Here is a 21,341-nt window from a genome sequence, read left to right on the forward strand (position 1 = left end):
TTTGGGATATTAGATTGTTACCGTTTTTTTTTTTTTTTTTTAACTAATGAACGCCTAATTTTAAAAAAAGAGATAACACTACTCCTTGGAAGCTAATTATTTTCCTATAGCTGTATAACGCTGACACACAGCTCCAGGTCCCAGAGGTTGTGGGTTCCCAGAGTTCTCCCCATATCCGTGTTGGTTTCCTCCAACATCGGCTACTTAACAATGTCCCTAGGTGTCACTGTATGTGTGAATGTGTGAGTGTGTGTCGCCCTGCGAAGGACTGGTGCCTCCTCCAGGGTGTATTCCCACTTGCGCCCAGTGATTGTGGGTAGGCTCTGGACCCACAGTGACCCTGAACTGGATAAGCGGTTTCAGATAATGAAAGAATTAATTTATAACTGTAGTTAAAGCCTTCAAATTATCATTATAGTGCGCAGAATAGTTTACTAAAAGGGCATAACGAAGGACACATTCATCACATTGGCAGTACAACAAACTAAACAGTAGCACATGTAATTATTTGGATATCTAGATCCCTGGGTTTGGCTATTTATCTTTGATTGAAAGCCTATCTCTGGTGATCATTTCTAGGCTGAATAAACAATTAATAAGGTGAAAAATAGAAACGCTGGCTTTGCTAGCAGTTAGATTTATTTTCACAATGATTCCAAAGGCCCCATGATGTATTTGTGAAATGCATTCTAGGTATAGTAATGAAAGAACACAGATGACCGAAAATAAGTATGTTTAATGTACCTTTAACTGTGCTGTGAGTGTGTGTGTAATACCTGTGAGGATGGTACTTGTGTTTGTGAGGTCTCTGTGAATCCCATCTCTGGCACTCTTTCCCAGACTCAGTGTGGTCCATTGGACCTCTGTATGCCTCCCCATTGCACTGCATACACTGTACTGCACACACAATACACACTTATGAATGTACAATAGACATTCCTGTAGACTCAGATGTATATACATAACACAGCAAAGAACAAGTATAATCAAATTTACACCCCCAATGACCATTCCCATTTATTTTTGTTAGCTGTTCACTTATAAATATAATAATAAACTTGAACCAGCTTCAATGTTATTGCATTACTTTGGAAGCCCACCCCCCATGTAATATCCATTCCACAGCAATCCTGAAGTCAGAAACTGGCCAAGGATATATAAGACCATGGTGTAACTGAATAAGACTAGGCATAACAACAGATGGGCTATATTCTGAAGCTGTACACACTGAATTGTACAATAGCTATAGCTCACAATAGTGCTAAGAGACTGCAGGTTATAAGTCTATAAAATCCAATATCACATGAAATGGTAACACTATACTATAAGGGTACATTAATTAACGGTAACTAAGAGTTTATTAAGTAATAATAAAATAATAAACATTACGACAAGATTAATTAAAGTGACAATTGATGATTAAGTAATAACAAAAAAGGCTGGTATTATTTTAGGATTTTATGAAATAATAAATATTGCTAGTCAGTGGTAGTTCTTGTTTCTTAGCTTTCCTTAGTGATTAATTGTGGCATTACCTAACCATTTGTTAAGGCACAATATTGTCTTGAGTATCGTAAATTAATTTACGTTTATTATAAAGTGTTACTTATACAATAATACAGTAAACTCAACTTCATACAGTCCCTCAGCATGCTGTACACCCTCACAAAATGTCTAAACGTTCCATATGACTGGAAAAAAAAATAATAATTGAAAGAATATTCTCCAACCTTCTGAGCACTGGGGCAGGCCACACTCCTGATATCTAGTCTCTGAAGAGTTGGTGAAGCACCAGGGTCCACTCTCATCTTTATCTGGGTTACGGCAGAAATTCTCACGCAGATCAAACTTCCTGTGCTTGGTAGGTTTATAACTGTTAAAGAGAAGCAGAGCAGCAGTGAATTTCCCACACCTTTTTCTGTCTCTGTGCTCTTGGCACTCTCAGGGGTACATATCCAGGACCTTTAATTAGAGAACATAATTATACATTATTCTATTATAATTGTGTTGATTTCATGCACCAAATTTTATCTCTAGGACTTATGTTATTTTATTTTATACATTTCTATAATGAAATCTTACAAATATTCTCTTCTCCTTCTAACACCACTGTAAATGTATATTTACACTGTTTGTACCTTTAGAGTCCAACAATGTACCTGTACATTACCTTTTTTTCTGAGAGTGTAGCCGTTGGGACACTCCTGTATTTCTTTGTATTACTAGCACTCTAAAGTGTATTAAAAATTTAATAATAATGGAATCTATTAAATTGCCCTTTAATTATATTCAATGTTTGTGCTAACAGCGACAATTTTGCAAAAATGTTTATTTTAACTTTTTGAAACCAAACTTAAACCTAAACTAAAACCCCATCTATAACTGATCTCCTTTATATCTCTCTTGCGACTCTCATGTCTCCTTTTTTCTCATTCTTTTTATTCTATGGACTTTTAGAAGAATTATCATTACGTCTCCTGAGCCATTACAAACCCGTGAGCAATAAGATTTTCCTCTGAGATTGCTATTATAAGTAGTATATTTTAACTTTTTGAACCTGAGCTGTTTCTCTCAGACTGTGCCATTTTTTACAGCAATGTGTTATATTTAAGAAACAACAGATTGCTAGTGTTTTACACAGATAAACTTTTCTTAAGCAGGATTTAGACATGACCTTTTTTGGTCATGACGGGAATCAATCTGAACTGACCTTTCCTTTGAGCTCAGGTTCAAACTACCTTCTTTTTCCAGTGCGTATTCTACTGCATCATAACACCGCCAGCCAGAATGATCCATGACCTATGGCTAAGCAAGGGCTCTACCAGTGTCAGAGCATGTAGAGCAAGGCCAGAAGATTCTCAACACTGGTGTAATGAGGAAAAGCCTAAAGTGATGTACTGGACTGAATCTGTTAAAAGCAGCACATGGAGCCAGTAACAGCTGCATCCGCATGAAGCTGGAGTGCTCCAACGCTAATGATTCTGTGCTAACAGATGTTAGCCAGTGACTCTACAGTGTCTGCCAAAGGCCTCGTCCCTCTGAGGCTCAAGCAGACGGTCCAGAACTCTCTCGTTCTTTTCACACAAAGAGGGCTTAAACTCAACACCATTTCTAGGGTATATTTACAGAAGGTGACTGCATTTGGTCAACACTTGGCACCAAGCCGGTTCTATAAGGGCGCCAAAGCCCTGTATTCAACTGTCAGTCTGAATTTAGAGAAATGCATTTAGATAGGCCCTCCTCTGTAGCATGTAGATAATGTTTTAGGTATGCAGAATAATATATCAGCCTTAACTTTACTACCACCTCCTTCTTTCTGTAGTCCATCTCATTCACCCTGTTATTCCATGGTCATGACCCACAGAAGATCACAAAAAAAACAGGTATGATTTGAATGGTGGATCATTCTCAGCACTGCAATGACACTGATGTGGTGGTGGGGAGTTAATGTGTGTTGTGCTGTTATATGTGGATCAGACACAGCAATGCCTCTGGAGTTTTAAACCCTCAAGAGTCACTGGTGAACTGAGATTGGTCCACCAATCAAAAATATCCACCACCCAAATATTACCTACTGTTTGGTAGTTCTGTGGCGGTCCTGACCATTGACAAACAGGGAATGAAGCAACAAATGAACTGCAGAAGTACAAAATGCAGGTGTAAATGCAGTGAACAGTGATTGTAGAAACTAGGAGTTGGTAGAAATGTGGTAGAAATGTTAGTATGTTATTCATGTGAAGCATGTACTGTTCTATATTATGTATGGTGCTTTTATCCACCAACTTGCATTCAAAGAATGGACTATTCTGATTATCATTTAAAAATGCACATTCCTAGCTGTAATGAATGATATTCACATCTGAAAAAATATACTTTTAATAAGAAATGAATTGAAGAATTATTAAAGGTTACTACTTTAAAGTGCTCTAAACTTTTGCCTACGAGGAATTAAAAAGCAGGCCAGTGAGTCTACTTTGTTATTACTGGCATAGTCATTTATATTTTGTCTATCTCTGTGAGGGTTTTGTAGCGCCCGATGACTTGTTTTACTTTGGTTTGATTGGACTTAATTTTGGGCTTTTGGAGCTGGGGTCAGGTCAGTACAGGGAATGCAACTACTATTTAACTGAATGCAGAATAATGTGAGGAGTTCTAGGTGATCTTATCACATAGGAGTGAGTCAGAGGAAGAGAAGAAATGAAAAAAGAAAGAAAGGAATAGAATAAAGACAGGCAGAAACACAGCACTGATGTCCCATGAATAAACGAGAGTCTGGTCCAGTGTGGAGGGAAGAGAGAGGAGTGGAGGCAGTCCTCAGGGAGGGGGTGGGCTGGGCAAGCATGTGTGTTTGAGACTTGTGTTTTCTTGTGTCTGCGGCTTTGTGAGCCCAGCTGGAGAGCAGACAGGACATGACTTCAGTTCATAAATCCTTCCTCCAGTGAAAACTCTTAATACAGCTCGTAAGCAGCATAGCTTACAGCGCTAACTCCTGGCTAATGATAACTTAGCGGTGGCCAACCACAATAACCCACCTAGCTCCTGCTTTTGGACTCATCTCACTACACACACAGTGGATGCCTTAACTTACTCCAAGCCACTGGGGCTCTTTATTTATTTCATTAATTTATTTTTTTTGGTAGGAACCCAAATCTATTTTTTCCTCATAAAGCACTGATATGACATTGATGTTTTATTTTTTACAGATACAAGTATTTTACAGATATACAATTTCAGAACACACAAATTAAAGAAATCTAAAATTATTTGGAGGTTTTGAAAAGGCAATGCTTGTAAATCACTTAATGTAGCAACAACTGTGTTTACCAGACTCTAAAAAAAAAGAAGATAATGAAGAAGAAGAAAACATGCTCAATAAAAAAATGAAAGGGGATATCTATGATTGTGGGGAAATGCTGTTCTCTGGTTTGTTTACATTCAGAAGTGCTGGGTCTTTTAAGGTGGAAGGGTGTGTTTGTGGAAAACTATGACTGTTGTTTGTAGGTGGCTGAAATGCAACTAGTCTGTAGGTTTTAACTCACTGTTTGAATTACCACAGAAACACATTTGTAACTCGAGTTGTTTAGTTTTGTAGCACTTTCTGTAATGCAGTTAGCTGTCTCCCAAATTTGGAGACATTTCACCTTAAATAATCAGATAAATACCCCAGTATTACACACCTATGGAGCAGAAAAAGAGTAATATCCTGATCTTGGTTCATGCTTTTCATCATTTGTATTTATCTCCATTGTCTTACGCTCAAGATGCTTCTGCTGTGAGCAGAGAAAGAGGACAAAGCCTAGCGTAGCACACAGAAGAGACCCTTTGCTTTTTTTTTTTGGCCATTTAAAGACAGTGGGGCTTTTAAAGACATCAGGCCACAATGGCTAGAGAGCAGCAAATGGTGAGGAAACCACAAATGTCACCTTTAAGCTAAAGAGTTTGTAGACTGATAATTCAATATTATTTGAGCATTATTTATATAAGTGTTTCAGAAGGTCTTTAAGGGATGATCTTACTGAACATTTTCCCCATTAGTGGACATTCCACCATCACTAAATTCAAAGCACTGCTTAAACTTTGAGTAAAAGTTATTCAGACTATTTATATTTATGGGCACTAATTTAGATTCAGTTGATGTGTTACAGACTTCCGTCGGTTGGTTCTGTGTGATTAATGGTTGGAAAAAAAAGAGAGATGAGTCACCAAAGGATGCAAGATGTTCCTGTGAAAATTTGCAAATGAGGCTTTTTGAGGATTCAGAAGTAAGAGAAAAGGGTAAGGAGAGGGATATAGAGAGATTTTACTTGTGTTCGTGGGGTACTGATACATTCCAGGCTTGGCATGGGACTCCACTCTTTGTAACCGACCTTCTTCCCTTGTAGTTTACACCAGAACCAACAATGCACTCGCGCACATAGTCTGTGGGGAACCAGCAAACAAACATGTTAATAATCCAAAGCGGGAATAGAATTGTTTACTAGTCACAGGCCTTCTTGACATTTTAATCTTCAACATAATTTCCAAGAAAGAATCTAGCAAGAGACTGCAGGTGAAAATATCCTGTCCTTAAACTCCTTAAAGCATTAAAAAAAAGGAAACCTCTTAATGGAATTACAAACAGCAACCACCTAGTTAATAAGCATGCTTGTTTGCCTTGGGGTTTCTTCCATGTTTACTTGAAGCTTCCAAAGGTCTTTAAATTGGTTGAAGAGACCTGCAGTTTGTTTACAGAGTCAGACGAATTTGCGCAGAGCACACACAGCTGTCCAGGACTTTTTAACACTTTGCAATCTCAGTCCTAAACAAACGCAGCCACCACTTTCACCCCAGCATCGTCAGGCTCTCGAAGAACAGGGAGCCGAGTGAAAAAGTCAAGCATGCGAGAAAATGTGCAAGACCAAAATATTTACCTTTCTTCTCATAAAGGTCATGGTTGGCCCGACGCTCCTTCTGCGCGCCTTCCATGAAGCGGTCGAATGAAAGTAAGTGGCATGTCCCGTTAATGTGGTCATAGTTGAATGCCCTGTCATGAGAGACAGAGAGAGAGAGAGAGAAAGAGAGAGCAATAGAGCAGTTGGGGTGTGGATTAAGTACAAGAAGAGGTTTAGTTTAAAAAAAATACAGTTTTGAAATAATTTACGTTTAGAGAGAAAAAAAAACATGCTTAATTTCCTTTTCTTTCTCATCTTCTGTTTACTGTGAAAATGTTCTTACACCCAACCTTTTCCCCTTATGATACACCTTATCTTATTAAGTAAGCAGGGTAAGCACAGTGCATTTGGATAGTCCTTTTTTACGAAGAAATATTGTCAGTTAATCAAAACGTAACAAACTAAGGGCATTTCAGTGTTCATCTGCAAATGATAACTTATAATCTAGATCAACTAGAGCAGTTACAACTCCAGTCCTGGAGGACCGGTATCCAGAAAAGTCTGGTGATTCCTCTGCTAAAACACAACCCTTAAACCTGTCAATTAACAGATGAGTTGAATCTGGTGTGTGTGAGCCAAGGAATCACCAAACTTTGCTGTATACCAGCCCTCAAGTACTGGAGTTGTGCACCCCTGCCCTACAGTCCCCATGCCAAATGCCAATCTTGGACTAGATACGTATCAATTCTCTCAGAATTGGGCTATGATGATGGGACACTTGGCAATACCTTTGGGACTGGTGTGTCCAACAAGAATGCCATCAAGTCAGAATACTGACAGAAATATTTCAACATCTGAAGTAATCTACACCCCAAAGCGTAGGAGCCCAAAACAATTGTCCTTTATTTCAGAAGAATAGTGGGATGAGAATTTGTCCACAGATTTTGACTTTGTCAGCCTTTGTCCAATTTTGTTTTGACTTGACTGCAATGTGCTTGTGGTAAGCTCAGAAATTCATGGCTTTTTTAGAGCACTGTCCCAATGCACCATTAGTCAGCCAGTGGTTTTGTGAAAGCATCTTTGCAGACACATTTCTTTAACTTTCAAAACTTACATTTCAGTGTCCAGTGACTTGGCCTTCTGTGTCTATTTCTCTGCTAGGTGGAATTTACACTAGATGTTGGATGATTTCTCTGAGTAATCAATTGCATTCAGGCATCAGGGCAATAGTGAGGTCAGGGAATGATGTTGTTGAAAGATTAGTCCTGGTTCACAAGCACAAATTCCGCCAACCCCAATGGCAGTGAATGGAGCACCATCATTCTAAACAACACACGTGCATTGCTCCACATACCCATTTACACAATGCTTGCCTACACATCTCTTTACCAAACAGCTGACGGTAAACATACTGGGATGTTTTTTTCTGCTGTCACACCGTCCAGAAGGGTATGGCACATTGATTGTGCTTGAGGAAAATTCCTAATGTCTCAAAAAATGTAAAGCAGTTTAGATGTCTAGAAAAGTGCTATGTAAATGTTACTCACTTATCCAAAGTGTATTATTCAATTTGCAATCCTTTTCTATGGAGAACATACAAACTGTGAGTGTAGCTGGATAGTTGTGTCCAGAACAGTGAACCAACAAATTAGTTTAAATGGTTGTTATTATAGAATAAACATTACCTGCATGATTTTTTGCTCTTGCTGCATTTCTGAGCACAGTCGTCAAGCGCTAGTCTCCTCACTCGAGCAGAATGGCTGCAGTCAGAACATATCAGTCTGCTGTCTTCACTCTTCTGATACCTCTGCAGAGTCTGCTTCCTACACACTGAGACAGCAGCGAGAGGTCACACACACACACTTCATAAAAGAGATTGTCTAACACCCTTGACTGTGTCCTTCCTGCTGTATTACACACATTGGGTTAATTCTCCCTCCCTGAAGGCTCCTGAAAACTCTGACACACATACACACAGACACACTCTTAACATCAGCGCACAGCTTCAAAGACACATTGGCAATGTCAACCCACAACTATGTGCGAACCATGTTTTATCTCACACGCAACAACATGAGTGATCTCACTTGCAGACAAGTCATTAGTACAGTACAATATGCTCCAAGCAGCCTTCTACTCAGCTCATACGGCTGCAGATCAGAAGAGTAACTGTGTTCTACACATGTTACTGTTTTATCTGGGCTAATGATCCATCTTCAACTCAAGATAGCTTTCACAATTAGCTGATTAGCAAAGAAAACACCAACATATGCAGGATTCAATCCAGTGAACTCATCATAGTAGAAAAAAAACAACATTCCAGCAAAGCCAGTGTTTATAAATGAGCTTTCTTTTTTCTATTCAGAGAGGAGCAAGCAGCATAAGGACTGCAAATTTCAAAAGTACACATTCTGGAGTTGATCGGGGAGTTCAGAAAATATTAGCTGCTAATGTTTATTACAGTGTTGTGCAGTCTGGGTGTAATATAAATATGAATAAAAATGTTGCAAGTGGCCAGATCTTGAAGAGAAAGGAGACCTGTGTTATATTTATTACCAGCTTAAAAGATACAGACATTGCTGCATTAATTTGTGAATTAACATCCTTCACCTGACCTTTTTCTAACATTGTTGGCAATACATTTTTTTTAGAAAACCTGTAGCCCTTACAAAGCTTGCTCCTCTTTGAATATGCAAAGTGCTCCACCAAACAGCTGCTGTGATGTGAAGTCCTACTTCTGTGTCAAATCCTGAAGTGTGACAAGAGTCAATAGAGTACCAGGGTTGGAATAAACAAATGCTAGTATTACACTAGCATTAAGCTTCGTTAGCATTAAGTGTTGTTAGCATTAATGCATTTAATCTCAGTCAGTTTTGCTCAGTGGAACAAGCACCCCCCACCTTTTTCAACCATTTTCAACATGTTTGTCATGACAATTATCCAGGCTTGGGCAGTTATATATATATAATGTGCAGTTATGTAGAAAAAAGGTGGGAATCTAACAGAGTATGATGATTTTGTTTTTACAACTCCTAAATCTTGCTATTAACTAATAAGTTGTATAATGTGGGTTTGTGCAGGAAACTTCCCCAGGCCTCATTTAAATGGCAGGAGCTGAGCAAAAAATCTTCTGCTTTTCTTTTTTTTTTTTCTTTGAGGAAATGTTATTTTAAATTGACATTTGTGTAGAAACAGCTGACAAAATTAATACCATTTAGTCACTAGTCTAGCCAAATCATACTCAAATACACTTAAGCACCAAAATACTTCAAAACATTTTAAGTACATTTTCAATGACTGTTTAGTTGTAACAGACTAAAAATATACCAGTGCCATGATTTGTATTATTTCTTTGGAATAAAACACTATTCTTACAACTAATGAACTTCAAAATGATCATAAGAAGTAAATAATAGAGAAGCAGTATACTTTAGTTGGGAACTTCTGCTGCACCCCAGTGCCTGTCTCTAATGAATTCACCTGCAAGTTCATCGGCAAGTTATGAGTCAGATTTTACACTAAGCTCATCTTACAGACTCACATGACAGCCATTGTAAAAAGACCACATATCTCCAATAAAATAGTCCACACTTAACAGACAAAGGATCTTTTGGCTATAGAGATTAATCTCATAAACTCTCACCCTACTCACACACAGATTCTGTTGTGCCATTATCCTGTAATGGAATGTGGATTTGGGCATGTTGTTAGGTTTATTTACAGTGAATTGTAATCTACAGATGTTTCCAATGTTTACACAATGAAACCCAATCCCCTGGCTTAGAGAAGTAAATGCTTGAAGAGATTATTAGTATTTTCCTTTCTCTAACCCAAGCTTATGAAGGTCTTGTTAATAAGCTCATGAGCTAAATAAGGTGTGCTAAACAGAGCTGTGGTTCTGTACGACTGCAGTCTGACAGATGTGAATAAAGGCTAATGTCTGAAGTGGTGTTCCCTCTGAGCGGCACTGCGACTCCTGTGGCTATATTGGTTTGATGAGAGCAGGTTTATTAATGTTCAGACTGCATGGGAGAACATCTGGTTCATATCATGCAGCTATTCTAACACTGATCTTTTTCCTTCAGCGCTCCAATTAGACTCTTCTTTAAATTCCTCTCCCGTGCTGCCCGTACGACTCTTTATCCTAGGCCTCGCTTATTAGATTTGGATGGATCTTTCTCCTCGAAGAGAGGCGGGGAACTTATATATATATATATATAAAATACTGAAGATAACATTTATGGCAGTAATGAAGACAGACATCGGTTTGACATTTACTTAATAGTTTCAGTCTGAATCATCTGGGCCCTAACATTGAGCTGATCAGCCAATGAGCATCTTTCCCTCCCTCTAAAAAAATATATAAATAAATATACAGAAAATATTTTGTGTGTGTGTGTGTGTGTATATATATATATATATATATATATAGAGAGAGAGAGAGAGAGAGAGCAGGTCTGAGGTACTTTTAGGTCTGGCATATGTTTACAAAGCACATCTGGTCCAGTGAGCATTTGTGATGGTGAAATATGGAAGAAAGGACTCAGTGCAGATGTTGCTTGCACAGTCTGCTGCTTACGTCTGCGCAAAGCAGCAGTTTTTCCAACCCAGTTCTCGGAGGCACTAAGTCAGTCCAGACTTTTGCTCTGTCCCAGAACTAATATAACTGTAGCAGGTAGTCATTGTTCTACATTGTTTGGATCAGGTGTGTTAATAGCTGGTTGGGAGCAAATATATGGACTGTCTTGGGATTTCTGGAGCCTGGGTGGCCTAAAAGAATCCTCACATGACGTATGAAAGTATGCGCAACACGCATTTTGATATACAGATGCTGCTTTGGGAATACGTTTTCCAGGAATACTGCCACTCCTTGCAGAATCTTAATGTCCACATACTGCACACGTAAGTGGATGCATGGGAACATTAAGCAAACTGCTACTGCTATTCCAGCCAAATCTGTATAAGTAGCCAATTTTGAAAATATATACATTGGAATTTTACAGTACACTACAATACAACGCAACAAGACACAGACTAGCTATAAAACCATGAGAGAGAAAAAGAGAGCAGCTGGATTTCTGTAACCCCAAGACAAATATACAGCCATGTCAATGAGCGCATTAAAACTCACTGTCCCCTTAACATATACTGTGAACTTCCTTGTTTAGTTCTGTAGCCTGTAGCAGATTTGCACTTTTCCAGATCTGGAATATCCAAATAAATCTTTGTCACTGTTGCAAGATTTTAAACGGTAAAATCAACACACTGAGTCAAATTTATTACACCAGCACACTCTTCTAAGGTGTGAAGGATTTGTGAAGATGATCGGTTGGAATGTATAGAATGCGAACAGGCAATAAAACCCTGAGAAATAGTTCAGCAGTGTTTAGATGAGTTTATTGCATAGTTAGGAAAGAAAAATAGCCTTCAACATGTAACTTTGCCAATCCACTCCAATTCTGTTCACAGTTATGTTCAATTCTCATTCCACATTCAGCTTATTCCAATTTAGTTCAAATCCCATCCCCATTCAGTTCCCACTGGATTCAAATCACATTTCAGTGTTTGAAAGGGGTTTACTATGTAGCTTAAATGAAATATTGGGCATACAATGTCAGCATCAGTCCCATCCCACTTCTGTCCTACTCTAATTCTATTTACACCTCCAAATTCTAGTCTAGTGTCTGAGTGGAGTTTGATGTAGGTTGAAAGAAGACATGGGCATTTCAGCATAATTCCAAATGAATTTCCTGACCCACTCCAATTCTATTCACATCCCATTGCCATTCCATTCAGAACCCTATAGTGTTATATCTCACATGAGCTTATGCATAGCCTGAAAAAACTTGGAATCACAGGTCCAGGGCTGATTCAATTTAATTTCAAGCCCAATTGTATTCATATTCAGTTTCCATCCCTCTTCCAGCTTACTCCAGTGTCATTCATATCCCATCCCCAGTTCCCTTCTCACTGAATTCTGATCACATTCCAAGCTCCAGTGTAGTGTCTCTTAGGGGCTTAATATACAGCTCAAAAAAATTTTAGGGTATGCGCTTTCAGCGCCATTCCCATTTTAAATCCAGCCTACTGCAAATCATTCACATATCATTCCCACAATTTTCTCATTTCTATTCTCTTTTTGTTACATTTACAGTCACATTCCAAACTCTAGTACTGTTGCAGAAAGGAGTCTGATTTGTAGCTTGAAAGGAAATACGTACATTAATATATGCCATTCCAGTTTAATTTCAAGCCCATTCCAAGTCTATTAACATCCCCTTCCCATTCCACTCCTAACTCTACTGTAGTGTCTGAGAGGAGGATGAGGTAAGAAAAGCTGATGGATATGCAATCACGTTGCCATTCCAGTTTCATTTCCAGCCCATTCCAATTCTACACACATGCTTTTTTCCCTTTTAATCCCAGTTACAAACAAAATGCATTCCCTGCCCATTCTAATTTAATTTAAATTGAATTCTAACTCCATTCCAAACACAAGAAATGTTTTATTACATTCTAGCCATATTCTATTCACCCTGCTATCAGCCAGTGCGTCGATATTCCCGTTATTATTAGCATTAACATCCTGCCATCCTTCAACAAGTGAGCAAAGAACCGCACGCGCACCACCCCACGCCCACAACTTCTGACTGAAGTGCTGCGCTCTGGAGCCGCAGTTACCGCGCTGTGTTTATCCGTATAACAGCTCCGAGCAGCTGAATAACTCTTCCAGGACACTCACCCACGCTGACGGAGAGCAGAACACACAGCGCTGTTTGAGAAATCCACATCATCTCTGCTCTCGGGGTCTTCAGTGCCGCGCCGCGCGCCCCTCACTGCCGCCTAAACCTGCTAATAACCTCCGAGCACCGCGCGCGCTCAGTGTGCGACTGCGTTTGAGTGTGTGTATATGTGTGTGAGAGAAAATCTGTGATTAAAAGGGAAAGCCTCCCTCCACAGTCCGTCCCCTCAAGTGTGTGTGTGTGTGTGTGTGTGGGGGGGGGGTGTCTGGACATACCGTGGAAAGAGACTTACTCTGTTTATCACACACACATACCTCTGAGTAAAAGGTGTCCTTGGTTCAACCATTCAATACCACTTTTGGCTCTTTCTCTCACACACACAGTAATAACACAACTACTGCTGAACAAGGAGAGAAAAGTGACTCTGTGTGTGTGTGTGTGTGTGTGTGTGTTATTGGGCTGACATTTCCTCAACACTCAATCCAGTAGTCATTTGATGTACCAATGACATACTGAGTAAAGGGAATTTCTGCGAAAGTGAACAGGATTTGTTTGGAAGCCTGGAAATAAAAGGATGTATTAGAGATGCAGAAAGAGATCTCTCAAACACGTACTTTCCAATAAGCAGAAACATGTGCACGAATCTCAGACATACACAGTCTCACATCACACACTACTCATAACAAATAGAGCACCATAGTCACTGATCACCTTTCATTTATTTATTTTTAATTCATAGCAGCCTCTTGAAGTAAAAAAAAAATTGGTGTTGAACAAGTGCTAAAGGATAAAAAAGGGACTCCTAACAAATATGTAAGACTTGGTTGACCACTAAAGTATCAGCACCAGTTCTTAAAGGTAATGTTTACGATTTTAACCCAAACCACCTTCTAAGAAATTATGAGAATGTTTTACTCACTGTTTGCTAGCTCTCCGGTCTGTCTGAATACTGGAAACAGGTCAGGTGTTTGTACGCAGCCCTGGCTCAGTACATGGGAAAGAAATGAATTTACTGAGTGCCAAATGGCTCAGGAGCTCCCTCACTCCATTGTCTGGTCAGGCACAGCATCTGGAATGGTTTTGTAGAGTGGAGAGACTGCTAAACTATGAAAAGCATTAAAAGAGATGAGGATGTTACTCTATTCCTGCTCCGAATAACACTCCAAATTTAGGAGACCGCTAAATGCATGAAAGTAAACATAGATATAAATCTAAAACAAATTCAAGTTACAAACTTATCAAAAAGTTAAACTTCCTATAAATTAAGAGTGTCCCAAAGGAAGGAGACCAAAAAGAAAACACATCTCTTTGATGGTGTACTTCCTAAAAGTGACTGAGTATGTGAGTGAGTAAATGAGTGTGTTACTGGTGCATCTCAATAAATTAGAATAACACCAAAACTTTCAGTAATACAATTCAAAAAGTGAAACTCATATATTGTATAGATTCATTACAAACAGAGTGCAAAAAGGTGCACAAGCAACAGTGATAACCTCAGCATTGAAGTATTGTCAAGAAAAGGCCATTCAAAAATTTGGGGGAGATTAACAAGGAGTGGACTGCTGCTGGAGTCAGAGCTTCAGGAGCCACCACACACAGACATATCCAGGACATGTCGCATTCCTTGTGTCAAGCCACCCATGACCCAGAGACAACACCAGAAGTGTCTTACCTGGGCCAAGGAGAAAAAGGCCTGAACTGTTGCTCAGTGTCCAAAGTCTCGTTTTCAGATGAAATTAAATTTTGCATTTCATTTGGAAATCAAGGTCCCAGAGTCAGAGGAAGTGGAGAGGCACACAGTCCAAGCTGCTTGAGTCTAGTGTGAAGTCTCCACAATCAGTGATGGTTTGGGACCCATGTCACCTGCTGGTGTTGGTCCACTGTGTTATATCAAGTACAATGTCAGCACAGCCATCTACCAGTACATTTTAGAGCACTTCATGCCATCCTCTGCTGACAAGCTTTAAGGAGATGCTGAGTTCATTTTCCAGCTGGACCTGGCACTTGTTTGCTTCCAGAAACATCACCCAGGCAACATTAGCGTCTAGCTACCTGTCTCTCATTGGTAATTAGTGCTGACTATCGTTTTTAATATAAATGGTATATAAAATAATGTAATGTAATAATAAAATAATAGTAATAATGAAACCTTAAATAGGCAGCCTAATAAATATAGATTCATAAAATGTGCCAGTGGACAACGTAACATGCCTTGTTGAGAGTTTTGACCACTTTAAAACATAGCAATAGGCAAATGACACTGCCATTTTTTTTATTAGTTAGGAGGCCCAATCATTGTTTTATACTAGGCTCATAAAATCTTACTCAGCTATACATACACAGATGTAAACACACACACACCTACACACACACACCTGACTTAACGCATACTGAATTGTTAGTTTTCTAAGGGGTGTGCCAGGATTAACGTTATGGGGCAGAAGACTAGATGGGGCTGTGTAGGTGGTTCCATAAGCTCAGGTGTTGCTTACTAATCAAACACAAATCTAAGGAATGTTCCATAAAACTCTGTTCCACTGATTTCAAAGGCATACGTACAGAACAACTGGTGTTTAGCTTTCTAAATCCCTGCGAAACCACTGCGCCACATTCTTCGCTGATTAATTGCACACATTTTCGACGTTGCCGAAACAAAACTGAGCATCTGAGCCGGCTCCATAAAGCTTGGAAACGCCTTCCAGAACTTGGTCCATGCATGGGCATGTTTTAAAGACTTTGGTGATTGGACAGAATAAAAACATGCCGCAAAAAGCACCACAAGCACATGAAAAGCTTGCAGACGTGGCCTACGCTACATCCCTACAGATCTAGCCAGGGCCAAAATATACAAGCCATGCCACTGGAGAGGATATAGCTGACTTGTGAAGGAGCTGCTCTTCAAAGTGCTTGGTCATAAAAATAAACCATCTGAGACATTAAAGTCGTTGTCCACCACTTCTTCTCCCAGGCACTTTGTGGCTAGATGGTAATCGGTAAGAGCACATCTGCATTCAGGCACAACACAGAGCAGGCGGAATGAGGGCGGCTGACCACTTCATAACCAAACTGATGCTGCACAGAAATGTCATTACATCCTGATAGTAAAGTTCTTTTTTCCCCATCATCAATAAAAAATGTCTAGGATCTGGGGATCTGATATTGAGGTGTCAATCATGTGGGCTACCCTGCTGGGAGAAGACCATGTTCTCTTTCTCTCTCTCTCTCTCTCTCTCTCTCTCTCTCTCTCTCTCTCTTGGTGTGGCATTTAGGCACCCACAGCTGGAAGCAATCCCACTCTGATAGCCGCTGCTGCATTTAACTAAGTGTTCCTGAGTTTTTAGACACAAACCCCGCAGAGGGCACAATTATTATTTCACGAGAAATCCACAATTTGGCCATTAACACTCGGAAACAACTCTGAAAGCCCTCCTGTGAAAGACACACAGAGAGAGAGAGAGAGAGAGATGGGATGTAAAAGAAAGCAAAAGAGAGAAAGAAGCAAATTGAAGATGAGAGAAAATGTAAGAGAGGAGAGGGAAAAAAGAAGCAGAGGAGATGAAACAAAAGGAGAGGGGAGTAAAAAGAGCAGGAGGAGAGGGCAAAAATGGGAAATGACAGAAAAAAAAAACACCTAAAAGAAAGGGTTAGAGAGAAAAGATAGAGAGAAAGGAAAGCAAACCTGAAATGTGCCTTATTAACTCACAAGTAATTTTAAAAAATCACGAGTTCTCTAGCACTGTGGCTGTGTGTGCAGTAAACAGGTGTGTGTGTAAGAAGTGTGTGATGTCAGTAAGTGTGTGAGTGAGGCTGAGCTGCAGGCCTGTGTCCAGAGTGGAACTGCAGCTTAATCCATTAGAGTGGACTTGGACCTGTGCCCAGCTGTGAGATAGGACAAGGTCTGTACATTGGTCCACAGGTACAGAAAGCAACTACACTACCACTGCATGGAGACCCTTAAAGGGGCCACATCATTAAAAAAAAATAATAATAAAAAAACATTTTTCCAAGAGAAGAGTTTGATGTAGTTTGTAAAAACAGTTACAATTTTAAACCCCTTCATTCACATCCCAAGTCATACAGTTCATACACTACACAGGCAAAAGTGTTTGCAGATACTCCATACTTCACATCTGTATATGTGTGTTAAGCATATACCTTTAAAGCCATGGACATTGGTCCCCTTTGCTCATTCACTTTCCCCTCTAGATTTTGTGGCATGACTATTATTCACTGGTATTCATTAGCATACGTGTTACCTCAAGGTGTGGGATTAGCTCAAAATTGAGAGCAGTTAACTTCTTCCATACTTTCAAACTCATCTAATCATTTTTTACATATAGATTTCCATTACATTTACAGCATTTTGCAGACACTCTTATCCAGAGAGACTCACAAAAGAACCTAGTATTCAGACAGAATGTGTATCATTGCTAGAACCAATAGGTTACTGTCCATATTCCCTCTGAGCTCAGACGATTGTCAGAACAAGGGCCAGTGCTGATACCTAGAAAGAACAAAACATAGTAAGTGCAATACACAATACAATCTAGTCAGTGCTCAAACCTAGAAGGAGAAACTAGTCAGTGCTCGTATCTAGAAAGAAAGAAGTCAAGTGCAAAACCAGTCTGTTATGGTGAGCACTTATTTTATTGCTCACGTAAGTGGGTTACAAAGAGAAGGGTCTTCAGTCTGTGTTTGAAGATGGCGAGAGAGTCCACTATTCGAACAGGCAGTGGAAGTTCATTCCACCATCTGGGCGCCAGCACTGAGAAGAGTGTTGACGCTAGTCCTCCATGTGACTTTAGGGATGGCAGGTTAAGTCGAGCTGTACTAGAAGCTTGAAGGGCTTGAGGTGCAGTCTGACTCTTGACAATTGCCATAAGGTAGGGAGGGGCTGTCGTTCCTGGATTTGTAGGCAAGCATGAGTATTAAACCTGATGCGGGCAGCTACAGGAAGCCAGTGAAGAGAGCACGGCAGTGGAGTGATGTTTTTGTGTGTGTGTGCTTCTTAGACAATATAAAAAAGGGCCTTCCCCAAACTACTGGAAGCACCCTGTTCTCTATATTGTCACTGTCAATAAAGTAGCATTATAGTGTCTCTTTGCTGAAAATAAAACATCCTGAGCATGAGCAAGATCACAGGACCATTTATTCCACCTCCATTACCTTAATTTGGTTCTAGGAATTCAAGCAGGTGTTGCTCTCCTGTCACCAACCAAAACCAGACTTGCTTACAATGATCTTGTGTTGGTGTGGCTACAACTGTATTGCTGATGTAGCTTACAGAGGCAGTCCAGAACTCAACTGTGTGTTTAAAAACAAGGACAAGCGATTTTCATGCACTATATACTTCAGTAGACTCCCATCCTGTGAGATTGTGCGGCCTACAGCTTGCAGTATAACCTACAGAATAGGTTTTGCTGCAAGATGTTTCCATTTTACAGTAACACAGTTGACTGAGGCTGCTCAGTGATGCAGAACTTTGACAAACGGCTTAGTTGGACAGGTGACAGTGAGTTTATGGAAGTGAAAGATGGGATGGAAAATATTCAAATGTTGTGCTGTTCATGGCGGTAAGGAAGTGAAAGAATTATTGGAGCTTTCCACAAAATCAAGACGTCCAAACAACAGGGAAGTTTGTTTTCACAATGTCCCTAGGAATGTTAGCCTTTGTATCTGATGCCTGAAAAATCCCTAATATTAAAATAATAATAATAATAATAATAATAATAATAATTTAAATTCAGGACAGACAATCAGGACAGAGGTCATTTACATAAACCTTTGTTTAGACAGTTGCATAAACAGAGGTTGGCTAAAAGAAGGATGTAAGTATTTCAGGAGTTGTATAAACACTAGTAAAGTTTGATCATAGCAGCAGCTTCTGATTAGCCAGAGTAACTGGTCTGTTTAACAAGCGACTGTTATAAGACTGTGGAATAACAACTGTAGTTACAGTATTCTTAGCTGAAAGTGAGATATGGAGAAATTGGCATCCAGTTTCTGGTCGCTCTCCCTCCATTCGCCTCTCCTTCTCTTTCTATCTGGATGACCCTGTGGAGAGTGTGGCCGGAACGGCCTGGCTCCATGCCAGCAGGACCAAAGATTATCCGTGTTTGTGATCTTGCTCCAAAATGTTCAACGTTTTCAAGAGAAATGCCTCATTAAATTTTCATTTGCCCTCCCTCTTTTGTCCTTTTGTTTCTTGTCTCATCATATCTTTTTTTATGAGACTCTTTTATGATACACTCTCTTGCGTATTTTTCCTTTTTTCTTATCTTAATTTATTTTTTTTTTAACATATCCCTCTTCTGGTCCAGGTCTTGAAACGCCACCCCCTTCCTTTCCATCTGTGCACTGAAGAGAGGAGGTGATTTCAGGCATTATGTTTCAGCTGGACATAGTGAAGTTAAGTGTCTGGGGAGGAAATCTCAACTACAAGGAATATGGCCTGGGAGTCACTTTAGGACAAACATTTGTCCACTCTGAGTGGCCAGAGGAAACTAGGAAGACAGAGATATTCAAAAACAGCACAGCTTCTTAAGAAATGAGGCACATGCAAAAACACTGTTTAAACTAAAACATTTGTCTTCTGAACACTATGTTCAAAATGAAACAGAAAGTCACTTTAATTAAAATCTAAAAAAGAAGGAGGTTTCAAAAGAAATCTGACAGAGCAGTGAACATGTATATTTAGGGGAACAGCTAAAGTTTCTGTCTGTCTGTGTGTGTGTGTGTGTGTGTGTGTGTGTACAATATGTAGATATTCCACAAATTAACAACTTAATAAAATGTACACTAAGGTAACAAAAATTCCTGAAAGATCCAACCAACGACACATGTAGGCCTAGGAAAACTTCCCGAAACATTACAGATGCACCTCTTAGTTTAGAATTGCGGTTTGAGACACATTATAGAACATTCCTCCTCCACCGCCACTACCACCAAACTTAAAAGTTGGGACTTTGTAGGTAAACCTAACATAGGAACATATTCAGTTACAATTCTAAGGTTATGAATAACTGTATATTGATGTGTATGGTTTTAAGTAATAGTTATTTCATATTTCCAGTGACTAATGAAGCTCATAAAAGACATTTATTATGACTTATTTTTTAACTTCTCTTTACCAATGGGACCAATAATTATGGAGCTGACAGCATGTTTGTGGCATCCATCCACCTATTCACAATAAAGCATTGGGGCTTTAAGAGGACACGGCTATTGGGAGCTGACACACAGTCCCCCAACTTAGCTGAAAAGGGCTGGACATGATGTTTGTCTCTGTGCAGTGTTGGACAGGCACCTGCTAATGGGTTCTGTTTAAAAGAACCCATTTCGGCCCCCCAAAAAATGTTTGTTTCAACCCAAACACCACAGTGGTGTCAGAGCCAGGGTGGCTCCTCAGTGGATCCATAGGCAAAAGGTGTTGTTATTTGAGCCAATAATGATGAGAGTGAGGAGGGATCAGCCTGCTTTGAGCTTTGCAGAATTAGCCAGTCACAAGCAGAACAGCCAGCTGTAGTCGGCAATGTTCAGGGGCTCTGAGCCAAGCAGGTGGCTGAAGACAACAGCTAGGAATCCTGCAGCAGTGCAAGAGACAGAAGTGTGAGCCCCAGATATAGCTCCAGTGGTAAGCTTCTCCATGGAGAACCTTGGATTATTGTGCAGGGCTTCACTAAATCAATTAAGGGCACAGTGTTTGCACAGGGTAACCAGAACTTCGTGGAGGTAGTCTAATTTGAGGTAAGAATCTGATAAAATTAACTGTGGTGTCACCACACTTTCTTGTACAAGTGCTGCTCCTAAAATTAGAATATCATGAAAAATTTTATTTATTTCAGTAATTCCATTCAAAAAGTTAAACTTGTATATTATACTCATTCATTACACACAGATGGATATATTTCAAGTGTTTATTTCTTTTAATTTTATGATTTTAACTGACAACTAATGAAAACCCCAAATTCAGTATCTCAGAAAATTATAATATTACTTAAGACCAAAATAAAAAAAGGATTTTTAGAAATGCTGGCCAACTTAAAAGTATGAGCATGTACAGCACTCAATACATAGTTCGGGCGCCTTTTGCCTGAATTACTGCAGCAATGCGGCATGGATTTGATCAGCCTGTGACACTGCTCAGGTGTTATGAGAGCCCAGGTTGCTCTAATAGTGGTCTTCAGCTCTTCTGCATTGTTGGGTCTGGCGTATTGCATCTTCCTCT

General features: G+C 39.6%; 1 protein-coding gene across 1 annotated transcript in view; it reads right to left on the bottom strand.

Moving 5' to 3' along the window:
• Positions 1-17,994, bottom strand: part of hgfa (hepatocyte growth factor a) — a 33,359-nt gene extending 15,365 nt beyond the window's left edge. The window contains exons 1-8 of the mRNA XM_066668844.1: positions 17,772-17,994; positions 17,563-17,618; positions 13,114-13,180; positions 8,057-8,201; positions 6,411-6,523; positions 5,805-5,919; positions 1,731-1,873; positions 777-897 (exon numbers count right to left, since the gene is read on the bottom strand). Coding sequence (XP_066524941.1) covers positions 777-897; positions 1,731-1,873; positions 5,805-5,919; positions 6,411-6,523; positions 8,057-8,201; positions 13,114-13,180; positions 17,563-17,618; positions 17,772-17,994 — 983 coding nt within the window. The remainder of the gene's footprint in view (positions 1-776; positions 898-1,730; positions 1,874-5,804; positions 5,920-6,410; positions 6,524-8,056; positions 8,202-13,113; positions 13,181-17,562; positions 17,619-17,771) is intronic.
• Positions 17,995-21,341: the final 3,347 nt, after the last annotated feature.

This window comes from Hoplias malabaricus, chromosome 4, assembly GCF_029633855.1.
Source record: "Hoplias malabaricus isolate fHopMal1 chromosome 4, fHopMal1.hap1, whole genome shotgun sequence".
NCBI classification, from domain to species: Eukaryota; Metazoa; Chordata; class Actinopteri; order Characiformes; family Erythrinidae; genus Hoplias; species Hoplias malabaricus.